The 14,711-nt window shown below is 46.6% G+C and overlaps 2 protein-coding genes across 2 annotated transcripts in view; one reads left to right on the top strand and one right to left on the bottom strand.

The window, feature by feature from the left end:
- The first annotated feature begins 325 nt into the window (after positions 1–325).
- Positions 326–14,711, top strand: part of MOB3B (MOB kinase activator 3B) — a 184,270-nt gene continuing 169,884 nt past the window's right edge. Inside the window, exon 1 of the mRNA XM_081104248.1 lies at positions 326–478. The gene's annotated coding sequence lies outside the window, so the exon portion shown is untranslated. The remainder of the gene's footprint in view (positions 479–14,711) is intronic.
- Positions 5,626–6,252, bottom strand: IFNK (interferon kappa; the record flags this gene model as incomplete). The annotated part of the gene is made up of 1 exon (XM_081103822.1): positions 5,626–6,252. The coding sequence occupies one exon, from the start codon at positions 6,250–6,252 to the stop codon at positions 5,626–5,628; it is 627 nt and encodes a 208-aa protein (XP_080959948.1).

Raw genomic sequence — 14,711 nt, forward strand, 5'->3', positions numbered from 1 at the left:
TCCCCTCTGGGAGGCCGTCAAGTCAGATAAAGGATTCCCCTCTCTAGGTCCCTTGGAGCCTTGGGTGGGGCCTTGCGTGCCCAGAACGTATCCTTTCTGGTCTGATACCTCCCTCGCCCTCCTGGCCAGAGGGTCAATGCCTTTCCTGAAGGCTGTGAGCCCCGGTAGACTGTCCACTCCCCACCTCTTTCCCTAGGGACGATGACCCCAGGGCGACCTGACTTCTTTCCCCCACGGAGCTGCCATTCCGCGAGCAGCCGCCAGGGGGTCCCCGCTCGGCGCCCCCGCGCGCCAGCCGCACGCCGAGAGCGTGTGGGGGCTACTTGGGCGCAGAGAGACTGCAGCCGGAGCCCCGCGCTCGCTGCCCGGAGACCGGCGTGGCTCCCCAGGAGTCGCCTCTCCTGCCCCGAGCTCGCCCTCTTCTCTCTGCCGCTGCAGCTCACCCGGCGCAGGAAGCCGACAGGGCCCCGGGCCGAAGGTAAAACCCCGCGGTGAGTGAGCACACGCTCCCAGCGAGGGCGGAGGTGGCGCCGCCCGGCAGCTGCTCACGCCCGGTCGCGCCCAGGCGGGCAGAGGTGCTGGGCGCACCTGGGAGCGGGTGCGACGGGGGGGTGGGGGTGGGTGGAGAGGTTCGGGAGGTGGCGGACCCCGCTTCCCCGCCTGCCCAAGGCTTGGCTCCCGGCCGGCTCTTCGCGCGTCCTTCCTGGTCCCCACCCTGGGTCCGGGGCCTGGGTTTTAAAAGATATATCAGCATAACCCATCTTCTTTCGGGGTACAAGTCTGTCCCCGAACCCAGCGCGGGTCGCAGACGACTGCAGGGTGCGTGCTGGGCTGTGGGTGGCGGGAAGACAAACTTTTACAAAAGTGCGCCGGGCAGGGGAGACGTTTGGGGCGCCTTGATTTAGGGGGAGGCTCGGCGTGGGGCTGCGGAGGGAACGGCGCTGCGTCCGCCCGGTCGCCCCTGAACTGTGGATGCTTCTTTGGGGGGAAAGGGTGTGTAAAGGACCTACAAATCCCGCTGAACCCCAGGGCCAACAACTGTCAAACGTCTGCAATCCCGCCCCTCCCTTTCCCTCTATGAGGAAAAAGGTGAAAACCCTTTAACTTTCCTTGGATTGTTCCTCCCTGCCTTGGGACCCCTCCCGGGAGGGTAAACGGCCCGCCCCCGGCTCCTGCTAAGCAAGTACAGAGACCCCGAGCTCCTCAGGATGCCCTGGCACCCACCTTGCTGACCTCCACTCCCCCCCCACCCCCACAACCCCCAGACGTCCTTTCCTTGGGGACCACGCGACAGAGGCCATCGAGGTCCTGGCGAATGGCCTTTTGTTTCTCCGCGTCCCCCCTATTGTGTGCTTTCCAACATCTGGCGGGGCTGGGGCGACAAGGAAACCCCTAGCGCCCTCCACTCCCGCCCCCACGCCGGCCGCCCGGCCCGCTCGCGCCCGGGATCCCGACCCCTGCGAGGCCGCCCCACCCCGGCCCTGCGGTCGGAAGGCGGAGGGAAAGTTGTTCCTTCCCCGCCCCCTCGGCCGCCTGTGGCCCAGGGCGCATTTCTCAGATCGGATCCCGCGCGCGCCGCAGAGGGCGCAGGGCCCACAGGGGGTGCCGCTTTCCAGAGTGCAAGCGAGGCCCGCTCCACTCCGGGTGTCCTTTGGGGGGGGGGGGCGGGGTTCCCGCGGGTTTCAGTCTCCGCAGCCCGCGGGGATCGAGGCACTCGGGCCGGCAGGGAGCCCCGGTTCTGAGATTCGGAGTTTCCCAGGGTTGGAGAGCTGGCGAGGAGCCTTAAAGAGGACGAGGAGGGAAAGAACCCAGGGCGCCTCAAGCCTTCGCCTGGCAGGAACGGGGAGGTGGCCCCCTACAGAGTGAATGTGGAATGCTGGCTGCGCTCAGGGTCCCAAGTTTAAATCCCAGAGCCCTCGCTGCGTTTGGAACCGGAGGACGCGAAGGCCACAGCACAGATGCCGCCCGGGCAGCGTTCGCGTTTCCAAGCGCCAGCCTCTGGGACTGGCCCGGAGCGGCCCTGCGGGTGGCGCCCGCTGGATGATAGGTGGCCCTCTTGTCCTGCGTTCCCCTCACAAGTTAGGTGCTCACACGCAGTGCTTGTTCTTAGTGAGTGTGGGCTATTTATTAAGGAACTAGGGTAAAAGCAGAGTAGCTCCTTTGAGATGGCAGGGTCCTCCTCCAGGGTGCCCAGGAAGGGGCTCTGTGAGGAGGCGGAGTCTGTGCACCTGTTGCTAAGATACTAAGAGCCATACCTATACCAGTGTTTCCTGTGAAATGGCCGATCAGCCCCTGATCTCCCACCTTTTAATCCCTACCCCAAGCCAGGGGAAGGGGGACGGTTCCATCTGAGCGCCTGCCACCTGGGTACCCACTTGGGCATTTTAAGTGCACTTGTCTCTGCAGATCTAGAAGTTTCCCCTTTACCTGACGCAACAGGACTTTGGCGCTTACTCCCCCTTTTTTTTTATTGTTTAAAGTATTACAAAGAGTATTACATATGTCTCCTTCTTCCCCCCACCCCCCCTTGGCATTCCCCAGGTCTCGTATGCACGCATATAAGCATAACCAATGGACATAAGACCCTGGGGGGTAGGGGAGGCTCTTACTCTTAATAAAGAACAAAGGAGCCTGCTAATCAGGAAGGTGACACATAGAGCACTTTCTCCAGCCATTTCTGGGTTTTACCAGTGGGATCAACAAAAGAAAAAAGTAAAATCTTTGAAGCACCTGAGGCACTTTACAAACACTTCATGAAGAAAATGGTCCCTGAGGAAGGTTTGAAATTTAGCAGCAGTCGCCACAGCAGCAGGAGAGAAGCAGCAACAAGAGCTGGGAGGCTCTTCAGTGCCCAAAGGCATCCTTGACAGTGTGGTCCGGCACTGCTGGTCCCAGCTGCCCCAGCAAGGAACGCAGGGTAATTGTAGTGGAAGATAAGCTTCTAGGTTTCTTTAATTTTAGAATGAGATCCCCTCAAAAATTACTGTAGAAAATAGAAACTACAGAGAGGTGACAATGAAAACAAAGGGAGGAGGAACATTATAAACAAGGCTCTGGGGAACAGTCTTCTCCCATTATTTCCTTGGAATAAGTTTCTGGAGGGAGGAGAGCTAGGTCAGAGGAGCTGCTGCCTTTTTAGGATATTTGGTTGCCTTATTGTCCTGGAGGGACTTGTGCCAGCTGACCCTCCCCCAACAATAGACAGAGGATCTTTCCTATACCCTACACCCATCTCACCCTGTAGCAGCAGTTCTCAACCTGTGGGTCGTGACCCCTTTGGGGGGCGAACGACCCTTTCACAGGGGTCGCCTAAGACCATCGGAAAACACATATATAATTACACATTGTTTTTGTGATTAATCACTATGCTTTAATTATTATGTTCATTTTGTAACAATGAAAATACATCCTGCATATCAGATATTTACATGACGATTCATAACAGTAGCAAAATTACAGTTATGAAGTAGCCACGAAAATAATTTTATGGTTGGGGGTCACCACAACATGCGGGACTGTAGTAAAGGGTCGCGGCATTAGGAAGGTTGAGAACCGCTGCTCTGTAGTATTCTTTTTCATCTCTGCCAGACAGATGGGAAGGGAGTATCTTGCTGTCATCTCCTTTTGCATTTTTTAAATCATTAAATTAGATGAAACACATTATCTGTTAGTGTTTCTTCCTTAGGGAAGATACTGGTTTGTGTCCTTACCTGTTTTTCAGTGGCCTTGGTTTTTTTTTCCATCTAGAGGTGCTCTTAGCAAAAGCATTCTGTTCTGACTTCTGCCCCTGCCTGTACGATCTCTTCCCTCTTGTACAGCAAACATTTGGCAAGACTACAAACATAAATTACTAAAGTAACTGACATAATCCCAGAAGAGTTATTAGGGAGGCCATGCAAAGGCATTGTTAGAGCAATTCATGGACAATCCAAGTGCATACTTTCTGCTTAAGTAGTTTGCACACCCCAACTCCTTTACAGCTTGTAGTACTATTGTTTTTGTGGGGTTTTTTTAATAGAACAATTCTGTTGATAAGATGTTTTATTGAGTGGATGATGCTAACTCATTTTATGGTCTGCTCCTTCCACTGATAACCAGCATACCATGATGCACAACTTGTTCTTTTAATTATTCTAACTTTTTGACTGAAGTTTGCCTCAGTTTTAGCATAAGACTTCCCGTGTGGCTGTACTGTTTGAGTCCTGTACTTGGATGAATCTTGAATATAATCACTTTAGCAGCACACTGTTAACACAAATAGCAGGAGATTTCTCCCAGGGCCTGAACCAGGTACATTTTACCCTCTTTTGTGAATTTGTGTAGCCGAAACCTCGATGCTAGAGTTCTTGCTTGAAGGTAGACAGGTGATTCTGAAATGGGTTGGAGGAGAAAGAGGAAGATAAAGTTCATTTCAGCTAGACAGTGGATTAAGACAGATGAGGGACCACATAAGAAAATTTAAGTAAATAGTCTAGGTAATCTGGGTACAAAATAACTTCTAAAGAGATAAAATATATTAAAGTGTCGTGTATTATTAGAATAATTTACTTAACATAGAGAAAGTGATCTTCTAATTGGGAAAATACAATATGAAATTCTACCATAGTATGACCGTGGGCCTTTCATTTCAGACACACAAAACAATGAAGTCAGATACTACACTTTTCTGTATCATTTTCCACCCCTTTACATGTAGAAGTCAAATAATATGCATTAGGAATGAATAATGCTGTCTGCCTTCGAATCATGGGCTCTCACAGGTTAAACAGGATCTTAATGGTTTCTAACTCAACCATCCAAAATGAGAGAGTGGATCTTCGCTCTCCTACAAACTTCATATCATTTCAAATAAACCAAGCTGAGAAACAAATGGGCCAGAAATTTCAAGTTTTGTGTTTTTTTTTTCTTCTTTTTGAGAGCAGGGAGAGAAAGGGAGGGTTTTAATTATGGAAGTTTGTATAAGCTCTTTAAACAAGTTGAACTTCAGACTAAACAACCTGGGCAGCAAGAGGGCTCAGTCATTGAGGTGTTCCATTTTCAAACATTCTCTGATCCATATTCTCTAGCCATTGGCTTGGTGAAGTTGAAAGGTGAAGTTCAAAGCACGTACAAAATAGCAAAAGGAAAGAGGAGCAGAGAGTAGAAGCAGGAGAGGAAATAGCATTCCTTGAAAACTTTGTAACAACCCTGACCGGTTTGGCTCAGTAGATAGAGCATCGGCCTGCGGACTGAAGGGTCCCAGGTTCGATTCCGGTCAAGGGCATGTACCTTGGTTGCAGGCACATCCCCAGTAGGGGATCGATGCTTCTCTCTCATTTGATGTTTCTAACTCTCTATCCTTCTCCCTTCCTCTCTGTAAAAAAATCAATAAAATATATTTAAAAACAAAAACAAAAAAACTTTGTAACAAGACTCTTGGTCACCCTGGGGATGGCGGGCCTTACTTCTCTTACGTGAATGTGGCTGATGTTGCAAGGCCAAACTTTAGAGGCAGTAAACATTACGTACGCCACCACCAATCCAGCCGAGAGCAGGCTTAAAGAATAGCCTAGCAATTCTTAAAAGAAAATAAAGGAGGAGGAGGCTTTGGAGAGAAATGAAATGTTAGTTTTTAAAAAATCTACCTTATTTCCTTCTGAGTAGTTCTATGAATGTCTGAAAGTAGTAGAAACATCTTCTGATTTCCACTTGGACGATCTTCCAGGCACAGTGACTATACTGCTTGTCTTGCAGGAAACTGCTTATCCTGTGGAAATACCTCCTCAGTTCTAAGTTGCTGGGCTGGGGGGTCCTAGCTCCCGAGCGTCTCTTCTCATCCTCCTCCATCTCTTCCTTGTCTTTCTTTCCCTTCTCTTCTTTCAAGCATTGTTCCAGGTACTGCAGTTGCTGATCAAGTCCGGTTTGGATTTGTTCCAGGTGTTTCTCTTCCCTAGTGGACTGGAAGGTGGATTGAGCAAAGATGTTGAAGGCCAGCATGGACATTTCATAGAAGGCCCCCTTGATGTCTCTGTGCAAAAGAGGCTGGCTATATGCTAGGACCTCTCGGGGCAACTGGAAAGCTTTGTTTTCTCGTAGGCACTCCAGAGGAAATGATTTGCTCATATTGGTCAGAAGCTTCACATTTTGCCAGGTGACTCTACGAAGATGAATATGTAGCAAGTCACAGCCCAGAGAGAGCGTGCCAGTGATGAACAGGCCCATGAGGCACGCCGGCCACACACACTTTCGAATCACGTCAGGCTGGGTGTTCATTTTTCTTCTAAGCCAAAGGATTCATAATACTCCAGATGAACGACGCTGTGCTAGGTCTTACGTATGCCGTTGTGTGCCTTTTATACACCTGAATATCTTCAGTGGGGAGGAGTTTTCTCATTTGTCATTGTATGGTTCTCAGGGTTTCGGCCCCTTTCCTTTGCCTCTGAGGCTTTTTTTTTTTTTTTTTTCATTTTGGGTGACTACATTGACTTTGGAAATTCCTAGAAGCCCGGATGATCCGTCCCAGTACTATAGATCATAGTAACAAGACTGGTGCAGAGTATTTGAGAAAGAACTGTAGGCTGTGTCTCTATACACTCACCCACCAGTATGACATAAGAGAAAGGGATCCTCCAAGAATTTAATCATAGACATTGACCAAGTGACTATGATTATTTGATTGTAAGGCTAATCTTGTTAAATTAAGCTTCTAGATTTGGATATTTTCTCTTTTTATTTGATTTTTCCAGGCCTCACAAAAGATAAAACAAAACAAAACACAAAACAGTTGGTCAATTGATCGTGGCATTTATCAAATAAAGGACTAACCTGGCTGGGTTTTCTGTTGCCTTTAGAAAATGTTGATATTCTTTTGTTGTTGTTAATCCTCACCTGAGGATATTTTTTCCCCCATTGATTTTTAGAGAGAGTGGAAAGGAGGTTGGAGAGACAGAGAGGAAGAGAGAAACATCAGTGTGAGAGAGACACATCCATTGGTTGCCTCCCGCATGTGCCCCGGCGCTCTAACCACTGAGCAACTGGCTGGGGTAGAAAATGTTGATGTTCTGTGACTATTCTTTCCTTTACTTAAAACCGAGCCAGGGCTTCCATCTAATAAGACTCAGTTCCAATTCAGTTGAACATAGAACACATGGGAATTCAATGTACTATTCTTGAAACTTTTCATTAAAAAACCGTATATGTTTATATAAATACACACGTATATTTGTAAGTACCCACACAGCCTCTATAAGGCGCAAAGCACATCTGAGGGCAACACCTTCTTGTATACCTCACGTAACAACTTCTAACTCATGGCTGTTGTTAACCATCTGTAAGTTCCCTGTATTTTCTTCCATGTACAGTGTTGTCATTTTATTTCCTTCACCCAAATTTTTCTGCTTTTATAGACATTCCACATCATATCCTCATTTATTGCAAACTGTAGTTTTAGCATCTAGCACATGCCAGTCACTGGGCCAGGTCTTGCAGAAGGAGGGGTAAGGTACAGTCCAGGACCTCCAGCGGTCTGTGATGGAGAAGCAGGCATGCTCGAGTCTTTCAGGGAGCAGGAGCCATTGATCGGCCCTTCCTGGAGCAAGGACCTCATTCCCCAAGTCCTATAAATGTTGACAATATTCATTGACAAAGAAGAAAAGATGGTTGACATCCATATCTTTCCCACCGTTAGTATTGCCTGATTTAGCAAATAAAAACACAGAACACCCGGGCAATATTTGGGATGTACCTATAAAATCATTCAATGTTTATTCCAAATTGAAACTTAACTGGGTTTTCCCTGTTTTACCTGGCAACCCTCTCCACCATGCAAGCTTCTACTGACCTCATAAAGCAGAAGTCAGACATGAAGTTCTCTGCAGGAGGCTCGTCCTCTGCCAGCCGTCACCTGGTGCACAGGTGCATTCAATTGTGTTTCTCTGCACTGGCTTTACTGTGTGCATATCCCTAACCACCATGTGCACTCCAAAGGGGGAACTTGCCATGTTAACACAAAATAGTACACACACACACACACACACACACACACTCACACACACACACACTCACACACACTCACACACACTCACACTCACACTCACACAGTGACTCTGATCAAAAGCACTACTGGATGATCAGTCTTTAGTCATACCTCTGTTCCATAAAAGCCATTCCCTCTGAATATATCTCAAAATATAATCATAAAATTGAAAAGAAACACAGTGTAAGGAAACATTCTTGCCGAAATGTGTCACAACTGCCCAGCCTGTCACTAGTGGGCTGTGTGTGGTCATGCCTACTGTTTCCCTGATCTCTGTTCTCATTTCTCTAGTGATGTCTTGAGAGTGTTTACATTGGTCAAGCTCTCCTCAGAGGGGAAGCTGGTTGGCAGACTTGCCGTGTTATTGATGGAACTGTGGGAAGTGCATGTGGATCGCACGGTGAATAGTAATGGGCAGGACACAATTTGCTTGACAGAATATCAATGAGCCACTTCAGTCTAGACGAGATAACTGTGATTCAGCTCAGGGGCATTTGGCATATGCGGGTAAGATTCATTGCTCTTCGTGGAAAGGCAAGTTTCAATCCAGCACTCGAGAGTAACATGTTGATCATCCATGTTACTCAGAACTGGAGCGTAAGTCGTTGCATTTGGGGTCAGTAGGTGATTGGGCCCAGCAGAGAGCTCAGAGATGGGATGCCTGTGTCCGTGTCTGGCTGTGCTTCCCACAGGACGTGGGGACAACAGCCACCACAGAGTTGTGTGCAGCTCTGTTAGCGCCAGACCCACCCTGGAGACCCACCCTGGAGCTCCATCAACTAGGCTTTCTCTCATTCCTCCTGTTTCCTGCCTTGGGATTAGCCTCTCCTGTGGCCCCCTTGTCTGTTTCTCTCTCAGTGATGTACCGGATGTAGACATGTATAATGACTGCACAGGTAACACCTGGATAGGTTCTTATTGTAAAAATTCAAACATTTCAGATTCATGAAAGCCAGGATTGTCAACGAAGCCTCCACTCATGCCCTGTCCTCCCAGTTGGTAGCTACAGGTATCAGTTTAACTAGGTGTCCTTACTTGGTATCTGTCTCCACACTAAACACTAAGCTTTGTGAGTGCAGGTGCAACAGCTGGCTTGTTGGCTGCACCCTCTGAGTGCCCAGCAGACCCCTAAGAGATCAGGGGAGACCCGGGTCACTTTCATGGATGATGTGTGGCTTGGGAGTTAGGCGACTTGCATATATATTTAATTGCTAAAAAAGGATTATAAAAAATGTAGTATGCTTTGAAGTTTAATCCTGTAAGTGTATCTCTGTGACTGTCTATATGCTAAGAATATAAATAATCTACATTATAAACCCTTTGTGAATAGGAGGTCCAGGATAAATGGGTCACCAGACCTGGATCCTATCTTGGCACCTGGCACATAGTGGGTACTCAATAATTCTTTGTTGGATGACTAGCTCCTGGTGCTGGCTGACAGTCCTGGGTGTTCCTTGGCTTGTGGATGCTTCACTCCAAGGAAGTCATGTGTCAATAACAGGGAAGTTATTTGGGGGTTTAGTTGAGGTATAGGGGTCCGGGTAGGACAAAGTCAGGGGTTGAGGACAGTTGAGCCCACAGAAGGGCAAATGGAAGCACCAGCGTCCGTTCAGTGCCCTCTCTTACTCCCGTGGCTGTTCTCTGGGATTCCCTGGGGCTGGTTAGGTCGCAAGCACCTTTACTCTAGTGGTAACACATAGTTTTGCATTGTGTAGTTGACTCATGTATCTTTCCCTACAGGCAAGACATGTGCCTTAGTTTTGTTTTCATGGCATCCCTTCTGTAAGAGACTAACTGCTTGTTGAATAAAAGACTGCATGTGATTTCTTCTGTTTTTCAAGTTTGGGTATTAACCTGTGAGGCTCACCTGCTGAGACGTGATCAGATCATCCCTCCCACTTCCACCCTCCAGTAGTGCCACTTCTTGTTTTAAATGCTCCGATGAGCTGTTACTGTATCATACCACTCACAGAGAGACTCTTGGGGCAAACTTACTCTTGGTTCTGTTTTTAGCCCAGCTTCGGGTTATACTTATAGTAACTTCCCATACAGGAGTCTTTTGAGCTCTAAGAGAATGATCCCTGATAAAAGGGAATTTAACATGGTGGAGTAAGGATTCAAATATATGAGTACACACCATCAGTAAAACCTACCCTCAGTTTTGGGATTCCCAGAACAGCTTCCATCCATGTGTTTGTCACCCTATGGTTTCTCTTGGTCCATTTGAACCCCAATGGGGATTTCATTTCTGAGCGCATAATGTTTCAGACGTTGGCAATGAAAGATAACACCTTCAAGAATAATCCTCTGCTTTACCCCGGAGTAGATGTGGGTTTCTTCCCAGACCACATCAGAGAGTGCCTGTAGTCTAGAAAGAAATGACAGGAGTGGAGTGGGTGATGGACAGGGAGGTCCACTTGTCTAGGATAAATATTTTAAAAGGAGTTGCCTCTATTGCATAGATGAGGACAGTGTCTTCTTTTAATCACTATCATCTTGTATGTGTTCATAAGGTTTCTTGACATTCATAAAGAACAAAAAAAGGCATTATTATGGAAAAATTTAAGTGAGCTTCTTTTAGACTGACAGAAGACTCTCATGCTCCAAGTTTTAGGTTTTTGGTTTTTTTTTAAATGTTTGAGCAATGCCTGAGGGGGGTGGTGTCTAAGAAAAGGAGTTGCGGGAGGTATTAATTTCCTAGAACTGCTGTGAAAGTTTCCACAAACTGGGTGGCTTAAAACAACAGAAATTTATTCTCTCAGAAGGCTGTAACCAGAGTCATTAGGAATATGTTTCCTCCAAACCTGCTAAGGAAGCACCTTTCCTCACCTCTTCTAGCCCCCGGTGACGGCTGGCAGTCCTTGGGGTTCCTTGGCTTGTGGATGCGTCACTCCAATCTCTGCCTCTATTGTCACGTGACACTTCCCGTGGGTCTGGGACCCTGTCTTCCACACATTGCCTTTAGGTATTCTTTGGCAACTGTCTGCCCAGTCATTAATAAGAATAAAGGATACTATTTATTTAATAGTTACAAAGTACCAAGTCTTTATGTAAATTACCTTTAGTTCTCACAGCCACTATGTAATGTAAATGCCATTATCCTCAACTTAAAAGGAGGAAATAAAGCTTAGAAATATTAAGCGACTTGCCCAAGGTCACATAACTGACAGGATCAGGATTCAAACCTGAGGCCACATGGTATTTTTACAGGATCTGGTGGTGCAAAATCCACTGTGTACAAAAGGACTTGAAGCAGCTTATAAAAGATACACAATAGTAGAGAATAAAAAGTAGTTAAATCAGAGTTGAGGGAAAGCAAGTACAAGTAAACGAAGTGGAGTCAGGGGTAGAGCTAGGGCATGAGAATGCCTCATAATGGCCAGCGTCATCATTGCAGAGGACTGTACATCTCTCTAGAAGCAAAGAGAAAATATGATCTGTTAAAGTCACCACAGTGTCCAAAAGACAGAACAAGTCAGCAACAAGGCTAAACCCCCAGTAGAAGCAGAGCTTTCCTTGGTACTGAGTCCTGGGAAGGATTTTCCTTTGGGCCTTCAAGAAGAGAGCACTGCCCAGCTGGTGTAGCTCAGTGGTTGAGCATCCACCTATGAACCAGGAGGTCACGGTTCGATTCCTGGTCAGGACACATGACCAGGTTGCTGCCCAATCCCCTGTAGGGGGCATAGAGGAGGCAGCTGATCAATGATTCTCTGTATCGTTGATGTTTCTATCTCTCTCTCCCTCTCCCCTCCTCTCTGAAATCAATAAAAATATATCTAAAAATAATAATAAGAGGAGAGCACTATGGGACTTTGGGTAAAGATACCAGCCACTTCCTTATGAGGTAACATCACCACCACCACCACCACCTCTGCCATCACGTGGGGGACAGGTCTGCACCTCATAACCTCCCTCCATGGAGGCGATGTCCTTGGCAGGCATTCTGTAGGGGCTTGTTGAGTTTTCTCATCTTGAGCTCCGAATTGGAGTTCAGAAGTTCAGCTGGACTGGGAGAGCGTTTCTTCATCGTGGCTCAGAGTGGGGAAAAGCGTGGTCACACACGCTGGCATCCTCAGAGGCGCTGGCGGACAGCCTGCCTTGGCATTCCCAGAGCCCCCACCCAGACCCAGCCCTGCACTTCCTGTGATTCCTACGGAGGAGCTTTGGGGAAACTATCTGTAGGCATGACTCTCCTCCATTTAAGTCAGAACAGGAAAAACGAGCTATCATGCTGTCATGTTGACCCAGTGCCACACACAACACGGCAACGTGCGCTGGGCTTGCACAGAGTTCTGGGGTTCATTTGCTGTCCCCTCTGAGAGCCACAGCCCTAAATGTGGAAACTCCAGGAGGTGGCCTGTGGGTCTATTCTACATTGAGATATACTGCCCCCCCCCCTTCCCCCGAAAGGGCTTTTTCATGAGTTGAATCATAAAATTCAAAGCCAGGATAGCCTGGTATCCCCAAATGTTATAGGTGATGAAATATTAAGACACATCCTCTTGGGATTATCAATATTGAAAACCTGGATATTTAGAGGAAAACTGTGAAGGGCCACATGGATGGTCCTAGAACAAAGACTTCTTTGTATTCCCAAGAGAGATGAATTAAGAGAACCGAAATTCGGATGGCCCTCTTCTTTGAATGGTGTCTACTGACATTCATAATGGTCCAACATTTGACATGCCACCGACACTGTCCTAAATACAGCGCTGGCATAACTAGGCATTCCTGAACCCCGGGGAATAGAACTGTTTACCTTCATACCGAGGAGGCTGGGAAAGCACCGGCATTTGCATGTGGCGTGTGCCCAGGCTGACTTCGAGGAATTCACGCTGTGAGACCTAAAGTTCTAACGAGATTGGCTAAAATGAAACAAACAAACAAGCACATGTCAGCGGGGCCTAGGGTGGATCCGTGTGTGATAAATGTGTCTGTGACAGGATCGAGCGTGCTTTCCTTACTGCGGAGCAGGAAATCATTGTGACTGTGTTGAAGGCACAGACACAGAGTCAGAAAGGTAAAATAAAAAATAAAAAAGCTTCTTTGAATGAAAACAACTAAAACAAATTGGGATTGCCCTATATCTAGCCCCACCAGGACAGGGGATAGAGCAGTAACACTTCTTGCCAAATGTGATAATACAGGTTTTTATGGATGGTACATGGGACAAAGAATGCTAAAAGTACTGCCTATACCATTGATGGCAAACCTTTTGAGCTCAGCGTGTCAGCATTTTGAAAAACCCTAACTTAACTCTGGTGCCGTGTCACATATAGAAATTTTTGATATTTGCAACCATAGTAAAACAAAGACTTATATTTTTGATATATATTTTATATATTTAAATGCCATTTAACAAAGAAAAATCAACCAAAAAAATGAGTTCGCGTGTCACCTCTGACACGCGTGTCATAGGTTCGCCATCACTGGCCTATACATTGCGTCCATCTATCCATCCATCCATCCATCCATCCATGTATCCATTAGTCTCTGAGGATATGATGCCTAAAACAAGGTATTAAAAAAGAAAAGGAAAACTTCATGTCCCCGTAGAGTGTCCAAATTTTCAGATAATACAGATTAAAAATACAGGGTGTTACAAGTGCTGTGAAAGACATAAACAGGGCAAGAAGGTAACTGGGGAAGGTGATGGCGTGAATTAAATGTGAAGGATGAAGAAACATCACCAATGTAAAGAACTGGAGGGTGGGCATTCAGACAGAGAGAACTAGAAGTCCCAAAGCCCTGATGGAAAAGAGCTTGGGATGTTCAAGGAATATAAAGGAGATTAGTTGGGTTGGAGGGAAGGGAGTGGGGAGGTTGGCACTAGGATAGGTTGGGATTGGGTAAGGGTGGCAGACTAAGATGGAGTTCCAGTTTTATTCTCATACCAATGAAGACACGTGAGAGAATTTTAAGCAAGAGAGTAATGTGAAATGGCATGTGCTTTAAGGATGTCATTGTGGGGACACAATTTGGTCAAGAGCAGATGCTTCAGTAGGTCAGGTGAGTGTGGTGACCTAGATAAAGGTGGCAGCCGTAGAGATGGAGAGAATAGACTGATTTGAGAGATATGTTTAGTAAGTTACTTAACACTCATCTGAGTCCGGATCACATCTTTGATGATCGAAGGTAGTTTTCCAGGTGTGCCATTGATAATCCATTGGATTATAAGGTCTGTACTGTATCGACATGATTGTTTTTTGATAACCAGTACGTAATTTCATTTGTCATTACATCTTTAACTGGGTGGCCTTAAACTAGGTTAGGTCTCATACGTTGGACAGCAAAATAAATAATTTACTTAATTGGATTTAGGTTGGAGCTGAGGCTTAAATTTCCCAGGGTTAACCTGAGGATTAAATTCCTGAGACTGTCCCCCATGTATTTCCTGTGGGTACACAGAACAAATGTATATCCCTGTATGTTTTGACATTTAAATAAAACAATGTATTTTATGATCAATCATGGATTACTATCTGTAGTTCTCTCATAATGGAATATAATCATACAATTCTGAAGTTAAGAAAGTGATGCTAATCTGTTATTTACTAAATATAGACAAGAGCTTATAGCTGACCACTCCAATCCTCTCGAATTGATTTTATTTAAAATCTTAAAATGTCTAATTGTCAGAAATGTCCCTCTGTCCCAATGCTCTGACACAAACTATACTCCCATGATGCACTGCTTT

Source organism: Myotis nattereri (assembly GCF_964212035.1).
Source record: "Myotis nattereri genome assembly, chromosome: 12".
Lineage (NCBI taxonomy): Eukaryota > Metazoa > Chordata > Mammalia > Chiroptera > Vespertilionidae > Myotis > Myotis nattereri.